The sequence below is a fragment of the Aquila chrysaetos genome, chromosome 8 (genome assembly GCF_900496995.4).
Source record: "Aquila chrysaetos chrysaetos chromosome 8, bAquChr1.4, whole genome shotgun sequence".
NCBI lineage: Eukaryota > Metazoa > Chordata > Aves > Accipitriformes > Accipitridae > Aquila > Aquila chrysaetos.
Genome location: NC_044011.1, coordinates 12028663 through 12051987, shown reverse-complemented (window position 1 = coordinate 12051987; position 23325 = coordinate 12028663). Strand labels below are relative to the sequence as shown.

Genomic DNA, 23325 nt, shown 5'->3' with positions numbered 1-23325 from the left:
CCTTGCCAATGGCCTGGTAATTGAGAAAACATTATTAATCATCATTAGATGCACTATGAAATATGACAGCAAAAGTCCACACCTCTGCCATTTTGACAAATCAAATTCTGCAACACATGCACTAGTAGGTATGCAGACTGTAGTAGAAAAATCTATACAAAATAAGCATGTATGATTTTTTTTTCCTATATTTTGCAGTTAAAAAGGTAGAATTTCATGAGAATTCACATAAGGCTAGATTTGTAGAATCAATCAGAAAAATGTGATTTCTGCCTTGAGGATATTTCAGTGTTCTGGTGCTTAGTTTCATCCTAAACTGTGCTGACATTTATTTATTTATTTATTTATTTAAAGTCATAATATGAATGAGCTGGAGAAAAATAGTAGTAGAAAAAAGTTGTTTGACAGTGTCATAATGTAATATTGAACTGAGAATTTTACAATATAAAAAAAAATGGAACAGAAGAAACAGATTGTAATATATGCTTTTCATTTAAGATTTGCTTTTTTCCCTGCCCCTAAGGTCTGTTTTCAAGCATATAACAAAAGAGCTATCTTCAAGCTTATTGTGATATAAATGGAGAGAATTCTGCTAGCAAGATGAAAGTTGGGTTGTGTTAGTATTTTCACATGAACATCCCAACAAAGGAGTAGGCTGCAGAACAAAACTAATCTGATTATGTGACTGGTTAGCAAATGAACAATCAACGACCTGGCACGAATATACATTGGACTTTGTTCAGAAGTGTTAATGTTTGATTGTTATGTGTTGCGTAATGTTCTGAATATTGTGTACTCTTCAGTATTGTCATCGTATAGTTGTGTTCCAGATGTCATTCTGGAGGCCTTTGCAGCAAACAGGAAATAATGTGCCACTTAATGAGTTTTGAACTTAGGTTAAGGTAAAATATGACTGTTATGAACTGTGGCAGCTGTTTGTGAGCATCAGCTGTCTGGAGTTTCATGTCATTGTGTGTTTCAAGAGTAAGGGATGAGCGGATGCCTTGTTGCCTAAGCAAGTGGCTTTACTTCTAAGCAAGAAGAGTTTTATATAGTATCTCACTGTGCACATAGTTTTTAGTATGCAGATGAGTAGGATGTTCTTGAATTAACAATGCAGTAAGACTAACTTCTCAGCAGATGAGATTCCACACAACGCAAAATTGCTTCCGTATTTTGTGATAAAACAGGTTCAGTCTAAGTGACCTGTGACTTGGACTTCAGTTAACTGGAGTTGCAACTTGTAATCATATTTTTCAGCTGATGCCATTTTGGATAAACACAGACGCATTTATGTTAAAGGTTAAAAAACAAAACAAACCAACCAACCAGAAAAAAAAGCTCACAAAAAATCCCCCACCCCAACAAATAGAAAAATTCTCAGTGGTGGGTTTCTGTCCTGTTTCTATATATAAACAGTGTTCATTAATGTTTGTTAGGAGAGCCTGGCACGTAAATAGAAAACTTATTTTCTATATTTTGTTCAGATGAAATCTGCTGCATATAGTGGATGCTGCATCATTCTAATGAAAAACAAAACCAAAACAAAACACGTTTACAAAAGCTGTGTGATTGGCAGTGTCACCTTTTTACTGTCCTTTTGATCTTCAAGTGAAACTTAAGTGATACCAGATTTGCTTATTTTATCATCCAGATGGTTTTTGTTCTCTTTGACTAGTTCAAGTATGTAAATAGCTAAAAAAATTCTCAGGGCTTTTATAGGTGTTTAATGGGCTGAGACAGTTTCAAGTACAAGATTCTACCATTGATCTTTTTCATGATTGTAGGGGGTCTTTACTAAGATTCTGGGGTTATTGTATACCTCGGATGCAATGAGATGGTCTTTTCAACCCTTTATTGAAGATAGGGAGAAGGGCAGTTCTCACCTATAGCTGTGATCCTCCATACCATCTTGAAGCTCTTCAGTTTTCTAGGAGTCATGTTGAACCTACAAGTCTCACCTCATGTCAGTGCTTATCTGTGTAATGTCTTGCACTTCATGTCTTTTTTATTTCAAGTACTGTCCAGGTTTCATAGGAAAAGCTGCTTTTATACTTAGCAGGGAAGTTGACACAAAAAAACCCCAGAACACTTAACTGTCTCTATGCTTGAGTGTTCACATTTCAAGTAATTTGGAACATGTGCCAGATGGGTATCACAAACTAATGTTAAACAATATTGAAATCATTATCTTTTCTATCTGAGGTGGGGCAAGTCTCTGGATCATTAAATTTGTTTCTGATCATCTGATTAGGATATCTGAAGAATGTCTGTTTTCTCAAAGTGGTAGGGGCAAGAGGCAGACTGTAACCACAAAAATAGTTCTTATTCTGGCTGAGGCAACAAAAACCTGCCTTATTTTTAGAACTTCCTGGAGTCTTGGTCCTCGATTTAATCCATGAGATGTTCTGTGGGTACTCCTCCTTAAACTCCTCTCCTTTGGAAAGCAAGTCATGGCAGGTGGACTCATGTTCAAAGAGTTAAGCGTGCCTGCTCTCCTCCAAAATAATTAAATGGAGGTAAAGGACTAGCAACTTGGTCTACTTTGATTAAGTTGAAAAGTTTTTCTTCAGTGCTTAGGTATGACACAGTCCCTGTGATCCTTGGTTATTGCTTGTGGTCTGAGAACGGGAGGCTCTCCAAAGTTCAGTGAAAGTGCATTTAGTAGCCCTTTACACAGCAGTAAGGGCCATTCTGTGTTTTTTGCAGTCATGTCACAGGAAAACTTACTCAGGGACTTAGCATGCTGCTTCTGCTTGCAAACTCTGTTCATTATCACCAGGTTAATCTGATCTTGTCTCTTCACAAGGACATTTTTTGAGCATGTGACCATCTGCCTCCCTTCTGTTGAAGCCAACAGCCTTTTTGGTGGCTATGATTTCCACTGAATGATTTTAGAAAATTCAGCCTTTATGGCAGATTCCCCCCAAGTAAATGTTGCCCTGTGTGCATACTTCAGATTCTTCCCTGGGGTATTGTCTTGCTGCCACTGAAATCAGGAGATGACTCTATCTGATTTACCCTAAGGTATGTGTATCCAAGATGGAGGCCTTCCTCCTTGAGAGAGTGAGGCATGCTTTGTCCTGGACAGGACTGTGCTGGGTTTATATGGCAAGGGTTTGGTAGTGGGGATGGGAGGGGGGAACCTCTGTGAGCAGAGACTAGGGGCTGCCCCATGCTGAACGCTGTTGGTTCTAGATGACTCTGCATCGGACCCACCGCTGGCCAAAGCTAAGCCCATCAAGGAAGCTGGTGGTACCTCTGTGAAAACATATTTAAGAAAGGATAAAAAACACTGTGCAGCAGCTGTGAGAGAAGAGTGACAAAAATGTGAGAGGAACAGCCCTGCAGACCCCAAGGTCAGTGCAGAAGGAGGGGAGGAGATGCTCCAGGCGCCGGAGCAGAGAGTCCCCTGCAGACCCCAAGGTCAGTGCAGAAGGAGGGGAGGAGATGCTCCAGGCGCCGGAGCAGAGAGTCCCCTGCAGCCCCCGGGGAAGACCATGGTGAGGCAGGCTGTCCCCCTGCAGCCCAGGGAGATCCACGCCGGAGCAGGTGGGTGCCTGAAGGAGGCTGTGACCCCGTGGGAAGCTCACGTTGGAGCAGGCTCCTGGCAGGACCTCCGGACCCGTGGAGACAGGAGCCCATGCCGGAGCAGGTTTTCTGGCAGGACTTGTGACCCCACGGGGGACCCAAGCTGGAGCAGTGTGCTCCTGAAGGACTGCAGCCCATGGGAGGGACCCACGCTGGAGCAGTGTGCTCCTGAAGGACTGCAGCCCATGGGAGGGACCCATGCTGGAGCAGGTCTTGAAGAACTGCAGCCCGTGGGAAGGACTCATGTTGGAGCAGCTTGTGAAGGACTGTATCCCATGGGATGGAACCCATGCTGGAGCAGGGAAAGAGTGCAAGGAGGAATGAGCAGGAGTGAGGAGCTGTTATTGACTGACCACAACCCCCATTCTCCACCCCCCCGTGCTGTTTGTGGGGGGAAGGAGATAGAAGAGTCAGGAGTGAAAGAGTCAAGTTGAGCCTGGGAAGAGGAGAGAGGGGTGGGGGGAACGGTGTCTTTAGTTTTGTCTTTGTTTCTCACCATCCTACTCTAACTGGCAATAAATTTAATTTTCCCCAAGTCAATTCTTTTTTGCCTGTGACAGTAATTGGTGAGTGATCTCCCTGTCCTTATCTCAACCCAGGAGCTTTTCCATCTTTCTTCCCATCCTGTTGGAGAGGGGGAGTGAAAGAATGGCTGGGTGGGTGTCTGGCAGCCAGCCAAGACCAAACCCAAGAACAAAACCTATTAGAAAGCACTTCACCTCTTTTGTTTGTGTGGCAATTTGTTTCTCAGGTGTAGTTGTCTCCATTCAAAAAGAGAAATCCTGTGTGTGTAGAAAAAGGACTGTTCTGTAGTCACTGGAAAGCTACTTGAGATGTATCCTCCATATGCCTGTTTATGCCATTTCCAGTGGGGCTTGGAAGCTGGAAGGAACACGGAAGGGCTTGGGAGGCTGAGATCCAAGGCTTACTGTGTTGATTTGCACCATATATGAGATGATGAGGTCCTGTGACTTAGCAAGAGAGGCGAGCACCATCCCTGCTACATGAGAGGGAAGGGTCTGACCATGTCATGAAGGTCCTAGCTCAGACTAAAATGCACTTGGTTTTAAATTACTGAATGCATATGTACTCATAGTATGCATTAGCAACAATAGCACCGCTCAAAAGATTTCGCTTCTTAATAGACAACTTCCTTGTTTCCTTTTACTCAAGTGGTTGAACAGTTTGACTTGGGTTTTGATCCAGAGCAGGTGTTGAAGCCTTAACTAGATTTGTCATCAGGGTTGCAGTGTTAATGATGGAGTAAAGTGGGCTCTGTGGTTTAATGTCACTCAGCAATACTCAACTGGAAAGCTGTAATTGTTTTGCAGGAAAAAAATGAGGTTTTTATCTATATTTTCCTTCTGCTTTGCAATGAAACACAAACTTTTTGGTATGGTTTATGTCAAGAAAGCAAGCGAGATGTTCAGAGTAACAGCTGAATGGTTAGGGCATTTCAATGTGGAAGATCCAGTTTGTCTTGTCTCCAAATTAAGTAGAGAATGAACATTCATTAATAAGGCACTGTTTCTCACATTTTAATCACTGTGAGAGCTGCTTCTGAGTTCTCTGTTGCTTTCACCTTTCTCTCCTCATAGAATGAATGATGTTAAATTATTCCACTACATTAAGCACTCCCAGAATAACAGAGAAACCTGTATCAAATAGTTACCTCCTATCTAGGTGTGTTAAACAAGGTTGGACAGAACATCCATAGGTGAAATAAAATGTCAGTAAGAAATATTCAAAACAGGTGGAGAATATGGTATAATTTATGCTTTGACAATTAGTCAAGATAAATTGTAACTGGTCTTTAATTTTGCTCTGACCACAGGTATACTCTCAGGAAAAGTAGGGTTGAGAGAGTTAGGGCACAGCCTGCCTTTGGAATATTCTGTTTGAACTTTAAGCCACTCTTAACTGACAGAAGTTGGATGAACAACTTAGTGTTAATTCTGGTAGTTACTGAGAACAACACACAAGGTGGTTGGGTATTCCCTGGCAGTTGTGACCTGACAGAGCTCAGGGAAAAGTTAACTAGTGGCCAAACTGAAGCGTGCTGTGCTACTTTGGATCTTGAGCAAGAACCTGATGGTTACGTGAAGATCATATGAGAATGTTTTTCTTCAAAGTTTGATGCAGTGTATCAGGTTAGAGTGACTTGCATTCACAGGGGTAAAATTTGAGTTGTGCTCAAGCTGCAACTAAGCTGAGGAGAGACTGGAGAAGGTAGGGAGAACACTACCAGTTGCACATCATTAGCTGGGGACTCGCCCATGAGAAGGGAGTTAGTTACCTGCTGCCAGACACATGTGACCACATAGCTTATAATTGCCAGCTACTGCAATATAATGAGTTACCCATTAATCAGCTGAGACATCATGGTAGTGTTAGCAGATGTGTTATACTTTGCAGCTGGAACAGATTGAGAGAATTTATCTGGTCATTTACTGTAACCCAGCTAATGACATACTACTCCACAAATAATTTGATTGAGGAATTGCCTCAGGATATGCTAGGAGCCAACATCTAGCCTGTACTGTCAGTGATCCCATCATTGCCAAATGCACTCTCCCAGCAGATTTACTGTCACTTCTGTTGCCCTCTGTGACATTAAATGCTAGTCTATTGGGTTTTTACATCGGTGTAAGTGGGATTAACAATAGAAGTAATGATTTTTTTTCAAAACACTGTTTGATGCTGATGTCAGAGACCTTTAAAGTTGCTGTTAGGCTTCAAGGGGATGTTCTGACAAACTCGTCCGTAATGCAGCTTGGGTGAGGAAAAAAAAATAATCACTATTTATTGCTTCCTATGGATTGTATAGATGTGATCACATTGAAATGAAGTGAGATGGTAAAGCTATGACTACAGTAATTCTGTGAAATTCATGCAGAGTTCAATTTGTGTTTAGTTGGATCAATGTATCAAACATGTTGGTTTCTATTTCCTTGAATTTATGCAGGTACTAACGTTTGAACAAAGATATGCCACTGCAAAACAAGTATTAATAAATACAGAATAATAAAGGTAATACAAAGCCATTCATTCTGTAGTGGTATGGACAGAAACCTTAACAGAACATGTTTACTTAGGAAAGACTGCCAGCAACTTGTTTATCTGACTCAGAAGCACTGGAGTGAAAAGTGATGCCAGCTGGGTTTGTTATGTAAATACAACTTTTCACAGATTTTTGAGTATTTTTGTTCTCAGTAGAACAGTCTTAAGTTTATTAGCTACAGGGATATACGTGTTGTACATATTCATGTTCTGGTGTATGATAACACTATTACTAAATTTACATAAAAGAGGTGTTTGTGGGGAAATGAGTGGATTCAGTTGACTTCCATGCAATTTTCAGACTGTTCTAATCCAGGTCATACTGCTTGCTGCTTAAAATATATCTCAGCTCTAGAACAAAGTACTAGTTCTCCAAGTCTGAAATAAGCTCTTTTAGGTGATAATGTGCAATTCATCCATCACTCTACTCAGCTGTCAAGTAACAATTCAGTAGCTTTCCCTTCTATAGTTCTCTGGTTGAGGACATGTCCTTAAAGAAAAAGTTGTTATATTTGCAAGCATTTCTGAGAGGCAGAGAAGAATTGCAATGTTCAAAAAAATTTATATCCTATCCAAATCAGGAGCTGAAGTTTAATTATCCCCTTTAAATTTTGAGCTGATTGTATGTGAACTTTAATGAAATCCATTGAGCTTTGCAAAAAGCATGGCTGAGAGTGGCAGCAGAAGAATTATTAGCTGCTCTTGAAGACTATGTAGTACAGACAGTGAACAGTTTCTTTGCACTATTGCCTTTTTTCTTAATTTCTGTTATTTTCCTTGCATTGTTCAAAAATAACATCCCACTGGCTCTCCCCAGTGAGACTCCTAATTTGCAGTCATACTAGCCTAAATTATATTAAAGAGCATTATTTAATAGCTTTAGAAACAGCAATTAGTTTTATTTTCATAAAGTCTTAAGTTGAAACTTGCACCAATGTTAAATACCCAAATATATGGCTTAAAAGCATAGAAAATGGAAGGTGTATTTCCAGAGTGACTTAATCCTTTCTATGCTGATAAAATCAATAGAGGGTACTGGTTTATCTGTTACCTCTAATAATTAAAGTCTTGGCTTTAGGCTTCCAAATCGGAATGCTTTTGCTGGAGTCATTATGAATCTTTCTACTAGTAAGTGAAGGCACTAACAGTCAGTGGTTTTTATTTTACGCTTTTTAAATATGAAGAAAGAAACACCCACCTTTTAAGGTTTAGTGTTTAAAAATGTCAGAGAACCTCATTTGGTAAGACAGATTGGTTTAACTTTCCCTACAAAGACATGGAGACCAGAATGATATGAATACTGATTTGTGCTCTCCTTAAAAATACTGAAAGGAAAAGCATGAGAAGATAAATCTAATGTAGTTGTTCCAACAGAATATGCCACCTTGGCTCATTTACTTTGGCAGGTGAACAATGGTGGGCTCAGCTTTTGCAGTATTAGGTCTAAAAAGATGTAAGTCTTGTGCTTGTTCAGTATAGGATCTTTCTGGAATAAAATAATACTGAAGTTGTTCTCCTTCAGATGGTGGTTGTGTATGAATGTGGATAGGTCTGCGACTGCCATCTCACCTCCAGTGCTTGGCTTTGCGCATGCTGTAGCATGGATTATTCAACTGGTCACACGTGGCAACAGGCTTGACTTTTTTTTTTTTAAACGTATTGACGTTGATAACTTTGCCAGACTTCTAACTGTCCCACAGTAGAATGGTAGATAACAGACAAACAAGTACCTGTAGACAGTTACTAAGAAGAATATGCAAATCAACATGCAAATATTAAATATGCCTTTTGTGTGCATAATCACTTCTTAGAAATATAGTTGAAGAAAACCCCGTCAATTATTTTAGCTTGTTGGTTATTATATATTGATAGAATCCATGTAATTTGAAAGAAATGGGTGTATAGCTGAAAATGGGGTAATTCAGAAAGCAAACGTAAAGTAAGTGGTCTGTTATTTGGAACACATAGTCAGTACCTCACTTAATATAGTGCTGTTCCTGGTGAGGAGGAACTGTGCAATAGCACCGGTCGTATTCACTAGGTCAGGACAGATACTCTCAGAAGTTCTGATTATGGAAGCAATAGACTGAGTTATCACACCTAGATCTTTTTGAAATGCTGAAGGATACAGTTTATTTTTTGTGCCATTTAATGCAGTCAGGGTAGTGAATAGTTACAGTATCAGTATCATTGATTACTAAGTTAAAAAAAAGTTATTTTATTTGCATCTTCATACTTACAGTAGAACTGAAAATACAGAGCTTAATTGTTGCTTTCAGTTTGTCATTTGAAATGTGGATGCTTCAAAGGAAATCTAGTAACTGCTCATCAAATGCTTTACTGTGCCGCTCCTGTCTATCCAGACTGGACATCAGGCCGGTCTAATAGTTCTATTCCCTTTCCCTTTTCCTCCTTAAGAATATTTTAACCACTGGGATAGCTGTAATCAGTAATAAGTTAAAAATACTCATAAATGTATGCAGTGTAAAGAACTGGTTTTTAAACAAGATCACGTTCTTGAGAACTTGGAACGTGATATTGTACTACATTAAAGAACTACTGCACACTACAAAGAAAGGTTGGTTGGCTCACAGGAACTCAAAGAGGGCTTGAAGTTTGTATGGAACTAGTTCGATGCAAACTAGTTCCAACAATTCATATATAAATACATTTTTAAAAACTCTATTTCATTGTCTTATGGGTAGGAACCTGAAAAGTGAGAGATCAGATCAGGATTTATTCTACAAGTTTCCCATACAAGAAGTTTGCTATGAAGCAAAAACTAATTGATAATTTAAGAAAATAATTCCACTTACCTGGAATTTGAGGTCATGAGTGACATACTCAAGAACTATTCAATTTTGGCCAAATTAGTGCCTGTTACTAGTCTGTGAATCTATGAACTTTTCTATTTAGGTTTATCTTGGAGTAGGAAAGGCTTTTGGCAACAATATTTTGTATAGCACTAAGCCTTCCATAATGATCTTAGCTTGAGAATATTGTGCCTATGTGAATGTGCAGATGACTTGACGTACACAAGTAAACCAAGAAGGAATCTGTAAGTAGGATAATTAGATCTAGGTGGTGTTTTTCGGTAAACTTAACACCACTTTGGGGGGAGAAGACATAGTAAGTTTCAGACAGGTTGTATAATTCTATCTTCATGCAGTAAGGAGCAAAAAGTACTGAGAAAGACAATGTCATTTGAAAATGGAAGTGTGCTCACAGCTGCTCAAGACGATGTAAGATATATGTGTAATGCAAGTGTAACTCTACAAGGAGACTATTTGAAGTACATACTGTACTTCAAAGGCTATTGTAATATTGTTCATGAACACGACTGATCTATTTTTGGGCTGATCTCCAAACTGTTATTCCTTCAAAACAGGTGAAGAAGAAACCAAGAAGTGGTCAGCTGGTGGTGACTTAGGGGCCAGGTACAGCTTTTGAGTAGCCAGCTGTGGCTTCCATGTTGGGGTTACCTTGAGGGACTGGCTGTGCTAATGGGAAGGCATCTGTGGGACAACTCAAGCTCAAGTGGAAACAGGTCACTATGGTACACAGCAACATACACACACCAAATTAAGTAGTAGGAGTGCCCCATCTATGATCTAGTCTCCAAAGTATGTCATACACATCATCTGGCTCTTGGCTGCGAGCTGTTGCCGTGACCTGTGGAAGGTTGCTAAGTTGCAGGCTGTTTACACTCTCATTCTAGACTGCAATTCCTATTTTCAAGGGTTTCTTTACGGCTGGATGAAAACAGTGTTTGTTCCTCAGCAAGGATTATTTGTGTGTCAGGTAAGTGAATTCAGGGAAGCTTGCCAAATAAGCTGAAATAAAGTTCCTTTAAAAGAGAAACAAGAAATGTGCAGTTGAAAAATTGGTAAATGCATGAAACCAAGAAGATGAGGAAGCAGCAGCAAAGTATTGGATTGATACAGTGATACAGCAACATATTCATACAAGGAAAGAAGATAATGGAGTAGATACTCTGTATGCTATTATACACTTGAGAATTAAATGTACTTCTTTATTAGATTTGGCTGATGATACAACCTCTTCTTATTTTTTGTGTGTGGTGGGACTGTCAGGTAGGAAGCAGAGTGGTTTCTGGATTTTTTTTTTTTTTTCTTTCTGCTGCCACTTTACCTAGACATTAAAGATAGTTTGTTTATCTAAAGACCACTTCTGGATTTTTTTTTTTAATCCAGTTTCAGTCTAAGAAAAAGGCTTTAAGTTGTTACTATTTTTTAATATATCTGGAGAAAGAAATTGATTGGTAAGGTCAGTCACCAATAAGTTGGATTTCTTGTATTATGAGAGGCATATAGTAACCACTGAGAATTGTATATTCAAATGAATAATCATCTCTACATTTCATCCTCTGTTCCCTTTCCTGTTATACAGGTCATGACTTGCAGGGTAGCATCCCTCAGTTTGTGTTTGCTTACTTTTTTTAAAAAGAGTAAAGGGAACAAAGCTGTTTAATTACTATACAATGAAATGGTTCTATTTCTAACTTCCTTAAAATCTAGTCAGAAGACTTTTCTGCAAGACTTCCGGTTTTTAATGCTGTACTTTAAGTTCCAGTCAGCTTTGGAGCTAGAAATGTATTGCTTAAGAGCATATTGAGAAGAAACTTTTCTTAACTTTCTTTCCCATGTTTGCTTTGCAAACTAACAAGTGCATTTTCTCACCTTTTACACAACAGCAACTGGATTTTTCTTGTTCCTGAATTCAAGATCAATAATTTAGTAGTTTATATTCTGAAGATAGCAAATTAAGCATAATTTATAATACTTAAGTGATGCTATGATCTTAAAGACTGTGCCAAATGTTTTGCCCTCTAACGCTGTGTATGACTTTCTGAAATATTGTTGGCCATACCTAAAACACTTGGAAGAAGAATGTCTGCATAATGAAAACTAAACAGTAATTTTTTCTTAAAATGGTTACAGGTGTATAATGCACAGGAACGTTCTATCAAGCAGTAATTTGATGGGGGTCCTAAGCGCACTGAAACCGTACTCCAGTTACAGATGGTGCATTAGACTGGAGCACAGTGACTGGGGTCTGTGTGCATCTGCTTTTGAAAGTGGAAGGATTATGTAAGTGTCCACAAAAAAGGCACATTCTTCTACTTAAAAATTCATCTGTCATATTGCACATCAATTTTGGGTCAGATTGTACTGTCCTAATTAATGGAATAAAGTTTTAGTATTCCATACAGTCAAGTGTTTTGTTTTTACACTGTGCCTTGTTTCAAAAGGGCTGAAACACTTTCCCCCCCCACCCCCTCCCGAGGTAGATATTTTAACAAGAAACTTGATATACCATTGGCAGTAAGAGGCTGGTTTCAAACAATGTACCTTATAATGAGTTGGCGTTGTAATGATTTACTGTTACATACTGGTTTTCACTTAAGAAGCTCAAGTGACTTTGCAGTCATCAAATCTTTACTCTCCTATAGGAGTTTACACAAGCCCTCCGAGTATATCCTTGGCCTCTCTCCTGTCCCTCTGTGCCAGGCAGAAGAGTCACATTGCTGTTAGGGCTGCCAGAACCCTGGGTTTGCCTAGGGACATATTATTACCCTGGTGCAGACGCTCCACAGATATGCAAGGTTGGCCTGGAGCGTCCCTCCAAGAATTGTGTGGGTTGCTTCGAAGCAGGAAGGCAGCTGTGTGCTGGGCTTGTCTGCCGTATTTGTTGATATCTGGGCATTGATGAGGCTGATACGGCATGCTGAAAGGGCCCTCTGCTGAAATACATTGGGACTTTCTCCAGCTCCCAAAACATTTGCAGCTGTGGACGATGCAGAGATGGCTTTGTATTTTTATTGGATTTTGAAAAAACAAACCTACCAGAACAGTTATTCCTGGATGTGTTCCCGTAATGTTTACTGTGATGTTACCACGTATTTATGCTGCCTAGTTACTTCTAAAAATAACAAACTATTTTTTTAAGGAAATATGCTATGCAAACCCCAGTGCAAAAGTGAAAATAATCTCCTGTAGTATCCTACCTATTATTACAATATAATTTTCCAACACAACTCCTAAAATGGTCTGTCATGCCAGAACTTGTGTAGCTTAGTCTGCATAAAAGGCTGCTCCTAGCACTCAGCAGCTAAAACAGCTCATGCAGTTATCACTGCTCTGACACAGCACCTAAAACTAAAAAATAAGAATAGCAGTGCTTATCTGGTAACAGGTTCTTAAATGGCTTAGTCTTCTTTCAGCCTTCAGACTAGAAAGGTAAAATCTCAGCTTTTCTTTTCTTAGCTGCTGTCCTGTGAAATCAGAATAAACAGTGAAAGTGTTAGTTCAAACTTCTATCAGAATTATCATGAGAAGGACAGTCAGACTTCAGTTAGAAGGTTTGGATCCACAGATCACTGATTAGTTTAGATTATTAATCAACATAATACATTTTCTCTTAAAACAGTTGTCTTTAATTATTTGCATTAGACTAGGTATCTTTATATTTAGTTCAATCTCTTTGAAGAAACATAGGCTGTCTAAATTTTTCAGCAACAACTGTTTTACAGAAATCACCAATACTTCCAAATCAGCTTACCACATAATATAAATGTTTTCCCTTTTACAAGCAAGACTGTACAGGGTGCTGCCTTTCTCTTTTCTATAATTAGCACAAACATTTGGAAATTGCAGTAACACTTTCTCCGTATCTTTACAAGAAAGAAAATGACCTAAAAAGGGAAGAAAGGCTAGTCTAGGAAGGAGCAGAGCTAATCTAAACATCACCCACAACTCGCGATCAGAGACACCCCCCACTCCCCTCCCTTCTCCAGCCAGATCCTTTCAGTATTTGTGTTTTGGTTTTGTTTTTCAAACTCCAACTTCACTACAGATTTCCCTACTTGGAAGTATTATCATTTGAGATCACTGTACAGCAACAACAGATAAAGCTGTGCCAAGCAGCAAACTGGCCCCTGGTGTAAAAGTTTGTAATCAGTAAAGAACATGTATGCCACAGACACAGGCTACCCCAGCATGGAAGTATTAAGTTCATCTGTCATTTTAGTAGTGTTCAGGTTGTTCAGATAACTGCGTGCTGTTTCTATACCTAGTAAACACTTTTCAAATAAGAAAATTGTGAAGAAAAATATGACTTTCCACTTGGAAAGTTGAATTTTGGTCTGCTGTATACTGTCAAACTTCTTAATTAGTTTCTTTATTATAATTTCAGCCAGTAATACTTTGTCCAAGTTTCCTGAATGTTAACAAATGGTTCAAAACTCTGAGTTCACAAAAATACCAGAAGAATTTTATGCCAGGAAGAGACAATGTAAGAAATGAGAGGGACTTCTGCTGCATAAGAAAACCATAAACATACCTCTCCTGCCTGGTTAATCATCCACAGCAATGGGATTTGTATGAACACAGAATTTCAGCATTAGTATTTCAGTAGGGCCCTATGTAGAAAGTTAGATTTGTTGACTCTGCAAAAGTTTAGTGCACAGCAACAGAAAATGCCTTTAAATGTGTTTTACATGTACGTAAATGTAATCACAGCTCCAATTTCTGGACATTCAAACTTCCCCTTAGAACCCTTTTAGCTACAGCAATTAGGCAGAAACTGAAGATGCAACTGTTGATGTTAAGTTGGTACAGAGCCTCGGTGATTCCTCCTGTGAAATCTCCACCACCTGCACAAATTTCGGATAATAAACCAGACATAAAGGCTAATGAGCTGGAAATTACATAAGGCTAGACCTATCAGTACAATTTAGGAGAAATGCCACAAAGCAATTGATTCTTGCAGAGACTGTGATCTCTAGAGCCCCTTCTTGGATACTAATGCTGTGGAAAAATAATCTGTCTTCTTCATACAATTCTTCCCATTTAGTCAGTTAGAAACACAGTCAGCACTGACGAACACCTGGGATGGTACCAGTGACAATAAATCGAAGGTTTTAAAATAAATTTGGCACTAAGCATCACTGTGTTGCTAGTTTACTGTTAGAGTTGAGTAAATCGAGGCTTCCACTCAGTAGATCCTGTAGGTTAAGTATATTGCTAGATCCTAAACAGCTGTTAAGGACACAAAGGCACAACATTATTACAATTCAGACAGACCACTAAGATGGTAGTTTGTTCCCACAGGAATGAACAGTTAACAACAGTTTCTGGGACAATTAAAAGCAACTTGATTATTAGGGTTTTGGCCCCTTTATGCCGAAGCTTTTTGATGGGACCTGTAAGGCTTGCCAAGTTGGAATGAGGACTTAATGAGGAAAAATGTAGGAAAATTAATGTAGGAAAAAAAAAGAAATTTTGTGGCAGTAAAAGATGACTGGATTATAGGGAAGGCTTTTAAGGCAATACTAGGGTAAGGAGTCATTTTGGCAAAGGAAACTAGTTTATTGTTAATTCCTTAGGAGGCTTAGGGTGACACTTAAAACTAAATTTAGGGTTATGGCAATGGCCCAACAGTGGAAGTACTTCATGAACTGCAAGCCCAAACAGTAACAGTAAATGTAACTCCCCACCCCTACCTCCCCTCTTTAGTTAAAATTCCAGTTTAGGAGATGACAAATCCATGGACCATGCGAATCTAGCAATGGAAAAACCACACGTATGCCTTTGCTTCTGAGCTTAAACCCAAACCTTATGGTACCTATAGCTCACCCGTCTCAGATCTAACTAGAATCCATTTTATCCTGTCTACAGCCCTCGCTCAGTCCATAATTTCATCAATAAAAATTGCTGTCCTATTCCAACTAACCCAAGCCATGGGACTTCCGAGTCCCAAGCCAATCTCCAGTTCTAGTTTTTATTTCAGTCTTGCAGGATCCAGCAATAAATCCAGTTTTTCAGCCTTTCTTGTTTGACCTCTCTGTGCTAACCCTAATCTGAACTAGGGGTTTTGAGGAAAGAGCAGGAAGTCAAGTTTGTCGCTTTCTGTCATCTTTAACCTTAATCTAACACCCAATACTGACAGGCACAAAATGGATTAAGGCAGAGCCTCGAGAAGAAATGGACTGATTATTTTTAAAGCTAGTATTTGGCACATCAGAGTCCAAAGAACAATTGTTTTATTGTTCCACATGGCTTACAGGTCTAAGATGAGGACTCGGTACTTACAGGCACAAAGAAGTTAAGGTTTGTCTGAAGGTACTCGTGTTGCTGGTTTCTCTTTACACTGGAGCTTAGACAACAGCCAGGAACTAAACTATATCAGATGTATTGTTGGATCCTGCAGTTTCTTAGCTGGGGCTGTGACTGGAACAAACAGAAGCATACGGTTTTACATAAACAGCATATGCTGGGGTGCTTTTTAGAGCTACTGTCAAGCTTGAACTTTGGGATAAAACCCCAAAGTTCATTGTTACATTCTGTATTGCCCATGATTCTAAAATGAAGGTGTATGGTAAAGGGGTAGATATTTGAAAGACACAATTATGAGATAGGTTATGGGTTACTCAACTGCAAGGTTGAGCAAAAGCAAAGACTAAAATGTAATGCTCTGTTCCACAAAGGCAGCAGTGCTACAGTGAGGGCTGGTGCTAGCAGAAATGCATGGAGGACAGCCAGAATTCCCTTAGCTTTGGTTACGTCTGCAGAAGTGGTGGTGTGTCGCTTACACAAGTTCAATGAGGATCAGTGAAAATGAGCTAAAGCACTCTTAAATTTGGCAGCGCAAACACTTCAGCGTGTCATCGCCCCTGAACACAGGAAACAAGCAGCCATCTTTTGAGGCAGGATTTCTTTTGACTCATTGAAAGGCCTTCATCCTGTTCCCAGAACTTGACCTAAATAAAGTTACCACTCCTCCGTTTCTGTCCTTTAACTGCTTCTGAAATGGGTGTATTCAGAGGAGCGCCCTATAAATGGTTGGATTGCATCCTCTTTCTCAGTCATTCTTTGCAAGCCCTGAATATTGCTACATGTAGGAGTTGCCAAATTACAGCCAGAAGGGCAAAACAGAATGCCCACAGTTGGGAGCTACAGCATTTTTTAAAAGGCTTTCTACGTCCCCCAGTACGCCGCATTTCTGGTCTCACCACGACTACCTGCCTGTCTGCAGAGAAGATACCAACACGACGGAGGCTCAAGTGCTATCTGAGGCTAAACTTTTTTAGTGATGCTGCGCGTACGGCAGTCATTTAATGATGTGTTTGCTGCGCTCAGTGAAGTCTGGGCTGTCAGGAGAAGTCCCAGTAGCTTCATTTAACAAAGCAGTAACGCTCGCGTGCCAAAGCCAGTACACATAACGCGCCTGGAAACCCTAGTATTTACCGGCAGAGACAACTCTCCGTCCCAGCCCTAATTTTAGGAGACTCTGCACTCCCAACCCCTGTTATGGGAGGGAAGCCTCCTCAGCCGCGGGCGGGCGAGCGGGCGGGCGAGCGGGCGGGCCCCGAACCCCCCTCACAACCCGGGCCTGGCCCTGACGGGACGAGGGGCCGCTCCCGCCTCCCGCCGCGCCCCGCCCCGCCCCTCCGGACGTGCGGCGCGGCCTAAGGGCGGAGTCTCCCCCGCAGCCGGAGGCCGCTGGGCGCCGCCATGCTCTTCCGTTTCGGCGTGGTGCTGCCGGCCCGGATGACGGAGGGCGGCGGCGGTTCGCTGCTGGTGGCCGGCTCTCGGCCGGAGCTGGGCGGGTGGGACCCGCAGCGCGCCCTGCCCATGCAACCGGCCCGGCCGACCGCCCCGCTGCCTGCCCAGGAGCCCGCGCTGTGGCTGGCGGAGGTGGCGCTGCCGGACGAGGACGCCGCCAGCCCCTTCTGGTACAAGTTCCTCCGGCGGCAGGGCGGCGAACTCCTCTGGGAAGGTAACGGGCGGGCGGGCGGTAAGGCTGGTGGGAGCGGAGCGGGTCGGCCCGGCGCCGGCCGGCCCTCGGCTGGGCCTGGAGGGACGGAGCAGCGATGGGAGCTCCCCTCCTTGAGGGCTCGCCGGCGGCTCCGCCTCTCGCCCGGAGCCCCGCAGCGTCGCCCGGGAGGGCGGTCCCCCTCCAGCCGGGCCCTAGCCTGAGCTCGGCGCTGCCGGCGGCCGCCTCCCGCACAGGGAAGGCCCGAACTGCGCTTGCAGGTCGAACCTCCTGGGCTGTCGTGACATGACGCGAGCGCTCGCTGACGAAACCGGTTTGTGACCGTGTGGTGGCGGAGAGCGAGCGCGGAAGGAAGCCTCCCTTCTGGGCTGCTAAAAGTTCTGTGAGGCGGGTCCGTTATTTCTTTCTTGCTTCAGGCATCCCTTGTCCTGATGTTTTGTGTTCTTTCTCTCCGCAGAAGTAAAGAATTCAGAACTTCTTACTTGCCCGTTAAGGAGGTGTGATTTGTTACTTTTATTTCAGGAAGCTGAAATGTCACCATGGCATTTTCAGGCTGGTAAATTTTACCGTTGGAATTGCTGACAAAAAAACAAAATAGGGAAGAGTTCTGTCACGACTTTTCCAGTCTTCTTGCTGTCTCTGTAGTACTTCCACCATGAACTTCCCCTGTCCTGTGTTGTCAAATGTTGAATAACTTTAGTCAGTTCCCATGTGCTGTTCTGATATATTTAAGTATCTTAAATAAGAGAGAACACTCATAAAATTGTATGCCAAGTCAAATAAAGCTCTAAATATACCTTTTGTCACTGAGGAATGGATCGGACTTGGTGAAAGGAAGACAGATGACTAGGTAATTTGTGAGGGGTTTTTTTTAACTGATAAAATAGTTCTATAATCCATATACCGAAATAACACATTGTAGAGCAGTTGCTCTTCACCCGTATTAAGAACACATATCACGCTTTTAAACTGCTGTTCTGTCACATAAGACTAAATCATGCATGTCGTCATAACTGTTGCATTTGGTTTTTCTTCTTTATACTAATAAAGGACTATGTGTTAATAGTACATTCATAGAAGTTTACATCATGAAGTACTATTTACACCATGTAATAGTAATTGTTTTGTTTAGCAGCTAAAATAAATAGTACATTCTGCCTGCTTTAACCATGTTTTTCTTTTGCAGAAATGCAGGAAAAGTGAATTTATGGAATAAAAATCTTTGCATCTGTCCAAGGAAGCAGAATTGGGTCTCTTTTCAAGGTGCCAAGTTGTACATTATATGCCAGTCATATGGGTATATAAAGAGGTCCTCACCACACACAGAATATAGAAATAATAATAGAGTGTTCCAGTCTCTAGAGAATCTGCAACTGTAAGGTGATGGTTACTGTCTAGGTTGGAAGTAATGATATCTCAAGGTATTTGTCCAGACCTGGGAGTGCACTGAGTAAATGTAGTCTGTTGAGTAATAAACATATTCTGTTTTGGCAGTAGTGCTACTGATGCAGTTTTAGGATTAACTCTGTGGGATTCTGTTCTTGTCATTGTGGATGCTCAGCAGTTTGAGCTTATTGCTTAGCTAGAATGATAGAAAACAAATGGGCATATCATCCAAATGCGGAGGGGTTTTTTAATTAGACATTCGTATCAATCATTTTTTTCTAAGTTGTTATTTACCAGAAAGAACTAAATTTGCTTAAAGCCTGAAATTTATTGTATTACATGAAGGGAGCTTAAGGATGTTTTTCTATCCAATAATTAAGCAATATCTTGCAGTCTTTTGTGTCTTTTGTTTTAATGATTTTTTTTTTTCCAACTGTAGATCAGTGAAAGTTTTGGCTGTCATCTGTTTATTCCTGTAAAAATCACAGTTTGAAAAGACAACTACCTTTTTTAAAAAAAGAACAAAACTTTTTTTTGGTGATAAGCAAATGCTGTGCTTTGTCTCTTTAGTATCCTATGTGTTTAGAATGAAAAATGTGCTTTGGGAGACATTTAGCAGTTACAGAACATCTGGAATTTTGAAGACGTGGTCATGAGGGATAGAGGAAGGTGCAGAATGATACTTGCTCTAAATTTATGAGTTGGGGCATTCATCTGTAACCACAGAAACTCCTGTCCAATTATGGATGTCAGATGTTTACATATATTGGATATGAAATAATGTGCTATATTTAAGAAAATTACTCCCAGTTTTTGTGTCGGTATACTTCATGTGAGAATTCCACTAGTAATGGATATTATTTTTTATAATACTACAGTACATGTTGCATCATATGTTTTAAGTTTAGTTCATCCTTACAGTCATTCCAATGCAGTTGGAAAGTGAAGGATGAAGTAAGGGTGTTTATTTCTGTGGGCTGGAAGAGTCAAAGTCATGAGCCAGTGTTCTGTGGCCTTCGGGTTCTGCCAGGTAGTCTGGTAGGAAGCCTTCAGGCAAGACTTGGTCTGCGGGAGGGTTGGTGGCTTGTTGCTTGTGTCTGGAGGGAACTAGTTCCCCTCTCTAGGAGGATGAGGTGGGAGAGGAGGCTTCTCTTGTGCTCCTGAAGGGTCAGATGCTTACCTCTGCTATCCTAGGGAGATGATGCCAGCCTGCATCCCGGGCCTGTCACTTAAAGCTGTTGGGCTCTTCTGGCTCAAATCACATGATTTCTGTATGCGCTCTGGCCCAAGTGAGGTTTCTTCTACAGGGATGGTATGTTACTTTCCTGCTGTGAGCTCGTCTGTGGGCCTATTACCCAGGAGAGTTTTTAACTGTGTTATGGTATCTGTGGAAAACAGGTTGGTTATGTTGAGCTTTAGAACCTGGGAATAGGTTTACCTGTTAGAAAAAATAAATGAATGTATATACCTTTTTTTGTTTTCCCCCTCCCAGCTGCATCCTATGTGTCTTTCTGTGTACTTTGCTTTTGATGTAGATTCTTCAGAACTGGGTTTATTTATGTGTCTTTCAGCTTGGAAAGTAAAAGTATATTGTGCCTCCTGTAAAAACTAAATAAATACAAGATGAAACTTATGCTTGAATTTATTTTTGTGAATTTATGCTTGAACACTCATCTATGCCTTTTTTCCCCTTTACTCTGGTCTAAATAAACTGTAGGTGCTATAGAAGATACATGTTCTATAAAAGGACAGAGGAGTTACTAAGGGTATGCCCCAAACTGTATTCTGAGATGATGGAATACAGTCTATTGAAACCTTATGCTTTGAGAAGGGGAAGAAATATATATAAAAATTATAAGCTTATATTCTAAAATGTTGATCCATTTTCACATAACCATTAGTTTGATGTAGTTGGTGCTTGCCTGAAGCTTGATGGATACAGTATTGCCAGTTAAAGCTGAAAAGCATGATCAACCTACGTTTTAGTAATTTGTACAGGTGAGCAGAGCCTGATTCCTTCCAAAAAAACCCATCTCTAGTTTTGGGGAGGTGGGGAGGAGAGAAGAGGAGGTGTCTTGTTTGCACTTACATGCTGCTGTTGTTCTTTGTGGTTTCTTGGGGGCCCAGAGCAAACAATGCAACACAGTTCGATTTAGAAACAGTCAGGTTACGCAGCCTGTGCCTAGGTACGTGGGCCTTCCAATGTTTCCAGTTCATGCTCCTATGAGCTTGTTAGTTACAGTTTAAGCCACCTGTTGGACGTTGTACACTTCTGATGATAGTTCAAAAAGCCTGGTACATTTATGGAGTAATAAAGGTTTTCATAAGACCACAATGTAAAAAATATGAGAAGTAAAATTTGCTCATAGCTCTCAAGAGTTGAGCACCTGATTGGCTGAAAACGTTGGTGATGGTAAGGCACATTAAAATCCATTTTTAAAGCGGCAGTGTGTTGAAACCTAAACCAATCTCACTTGTTGGCCTCAACTTTGTGGAACAAACCAGGTATAATTTCTTATTTTAATGAGGGAGGTTCTTTAAGGGCTGTGTGGGAAGTTAATACCTAGTTGCCTTTTGAGTTGGAGAGATTGGAACAGAATAAAAAATATTCGGGGCGAAGCCATAGCAGGATAAAAGCAATGTAAAAATTCTTTGAGGCCATTCTGGAGAAGTACAGTGGGACACAACATTATTTTTCTGTAACTGAGATGCATCTCTTTTTCTTTCTTTCCCAAAGCTAATCTACAGATCCCAAAATCAGGTAGCAGTTCTGTTATTAAAAGAAAAGAAAAAATCCCAAAACCTGGAGAGGGTAACATTTCTTCATACCTCTTTTAATGCAGATATTTTATGTAGTGTTGTTCCCACTGGGTGTCGCCATTTTACCTGTGTATAGCCAGCGACTGCCTGGTTTCTTGCAGCTACTTGCACATTTCATCAGTATTTAGTGTAATCTGTTCCGCTTTTGAAAATAATCCAGGGCTTTACCTGCTTCCCCCATCCCAGTCTTGTTCTGAGGTAGGTAGGGACTAGGAAGAAACATAAAACACAATTGGATGTTGGTAGTTGAATAATTGTGCGTAATACGCATTTTGTTTGTGCAACGCTGTTGCTTTCTGGACAATGCTGGATGCCTTAACGTGTTTCAGATGTGAGGAAACTTTATGAGTAAAAGTGGGTAACTTTGAAATCTACTACCCAATACCTCTTTAATGAATGGAGGGAAACTTTTGTTTACAAAGCACAATAGCTCCTGGTGTTTTTGTTCTTCAGCCCCCTCGAGACACATACTTAGTTTAGCATGGATTATGGTAGAACTAATTGGTAGCAAGTTTGTCATTATTTCCTATCTGTGTGTCAGCATTAACCAGCTTAGACTGAGCAGACTACTGGAGATCAATAAAACAACGGAGAGCGGCCCACGAAACTGCAAAATTAGAAGAATAAAAATAAGTATGTACACATGCGTTCCTCTGGATTTGGCAGGTATGTGTCATATCCTACCTGCAGAGATAATTGGGGGCCAGCTCTGACTGCTGTGAGAGCGTAATTAAAGCATTTGTGGTTATAATGGTAAAGTTACAATAAATGCATTGTTTATGCAAATTCTTGATTTATTTACCATATTTCCCACCCCCCACTTCACTCCCTGCCCTCACTTCCAAGTGACAGCAGCATGCAATATGGATCGAGAATTTATTTTCAATGGCGAGAAGCACTGAGAAGCGATAAGTAACTGGGATGATACTTTGGTTAAGATTTTACTGTGGTTACTATTTTGATGTAGTTTGTTTCCTGCCTGTAGTTCACTTTTCTGGTATGGTAGAAAGTAACAATCAGTAATACACAGTACAATGCCACAGAGAGTTTCAAAGCAGTTAGGAAGACTGTATTACATTATACATTTTGTTGCTATCGGCCATTATTCTATCATCTGCATTCCCTTTATTATTATTTCCACCATCTGTCTGAGAAGAACCTCTTTTTTACATGAGCTGAGTTCCCTTTTAGTTGCTTTTCTCTGGCCTAATCTACATCATTAGACTGGGCATTTGGTTAAAAACTCTTAGTACAGTAGCAGCTCCCACTGAGAAACACCTGTGCTTAAGCAGACCTAGAGAGAGAAATAAAACATGTTTTTGAAAGTTGCCTTTGAAAACTTATTTTCTCATCTCTGATTTAAAACCAGAAAAAGCCTTGTTGATTAACAGCATTAAGTGCTGAGGAGGGCTTTCTTGTAAACCCCTTAGTTCTAATTCTGGCATAATTAAAAAAAAAAATCCATAAAAAGAATTCTCTTAGGAGTAGACTAATAGACTAAAAAAATCTCAAATTCAGCCCAGTTTTTAATAGATTTAAAACTTGTTTCCTTGGTTGTATGTATCAGCCCTACCAAATGAGAATTTGAAACAGCCTGCTTTAAGTCTGGTAGAAAATAAACGTGCTGGGTATGATAGAAATAGTCGTCTGCTTTTTGGATATCTCTTTGGG

General features: G+C 40.6%; 1 protein-coding gene and 1 long non-coding RNA gene across 4 annotated transcripts in view; both read left to right on the top strand.

Moving 5' to 3' along the window:
• The first annotated feature begins 4222 nt into the window (after positions 1-4222).
• LOC115345194 lies at positions 4223-11883 on the top strand. The gene is made up of 2 exons (XR_003924750.2): positions 4223-10452; positions 11613-11883. It is a non-coding gene; the product is annotated as an uncharacterized LOC115345194 (long non-coding RNA).
• Positions 11884-17134: 5251 nt separating this feature from the next.
• The window catches only part of EPM2A (EPM2A glucan phosphatase, laforin), a 41943-nt gene continuing 35752 nt past the window's right edge, over positions 17135-23325 (top strand). The window contains exons 1-2 of one of the 3 annotated variants that reach the window (XM_030022393.2): positions 17341-17451; positions 17906-18711. In XM_030022393.2, coding sequence (XP_029878253.1) covers positions 18618-18711 — 94 coding nt within the window. In that variant the 5' untranslated portion in view covers positions 17341-17451; positions 17906-18617. Of the gene's footprint in view, positions 17452-17905; positions 18712-23325 lie in introns of all 3 variants that reach the window. The other 2 variants (XM_041125280.1, XM_030022392.2) reach the window with 2 other exon arrangements.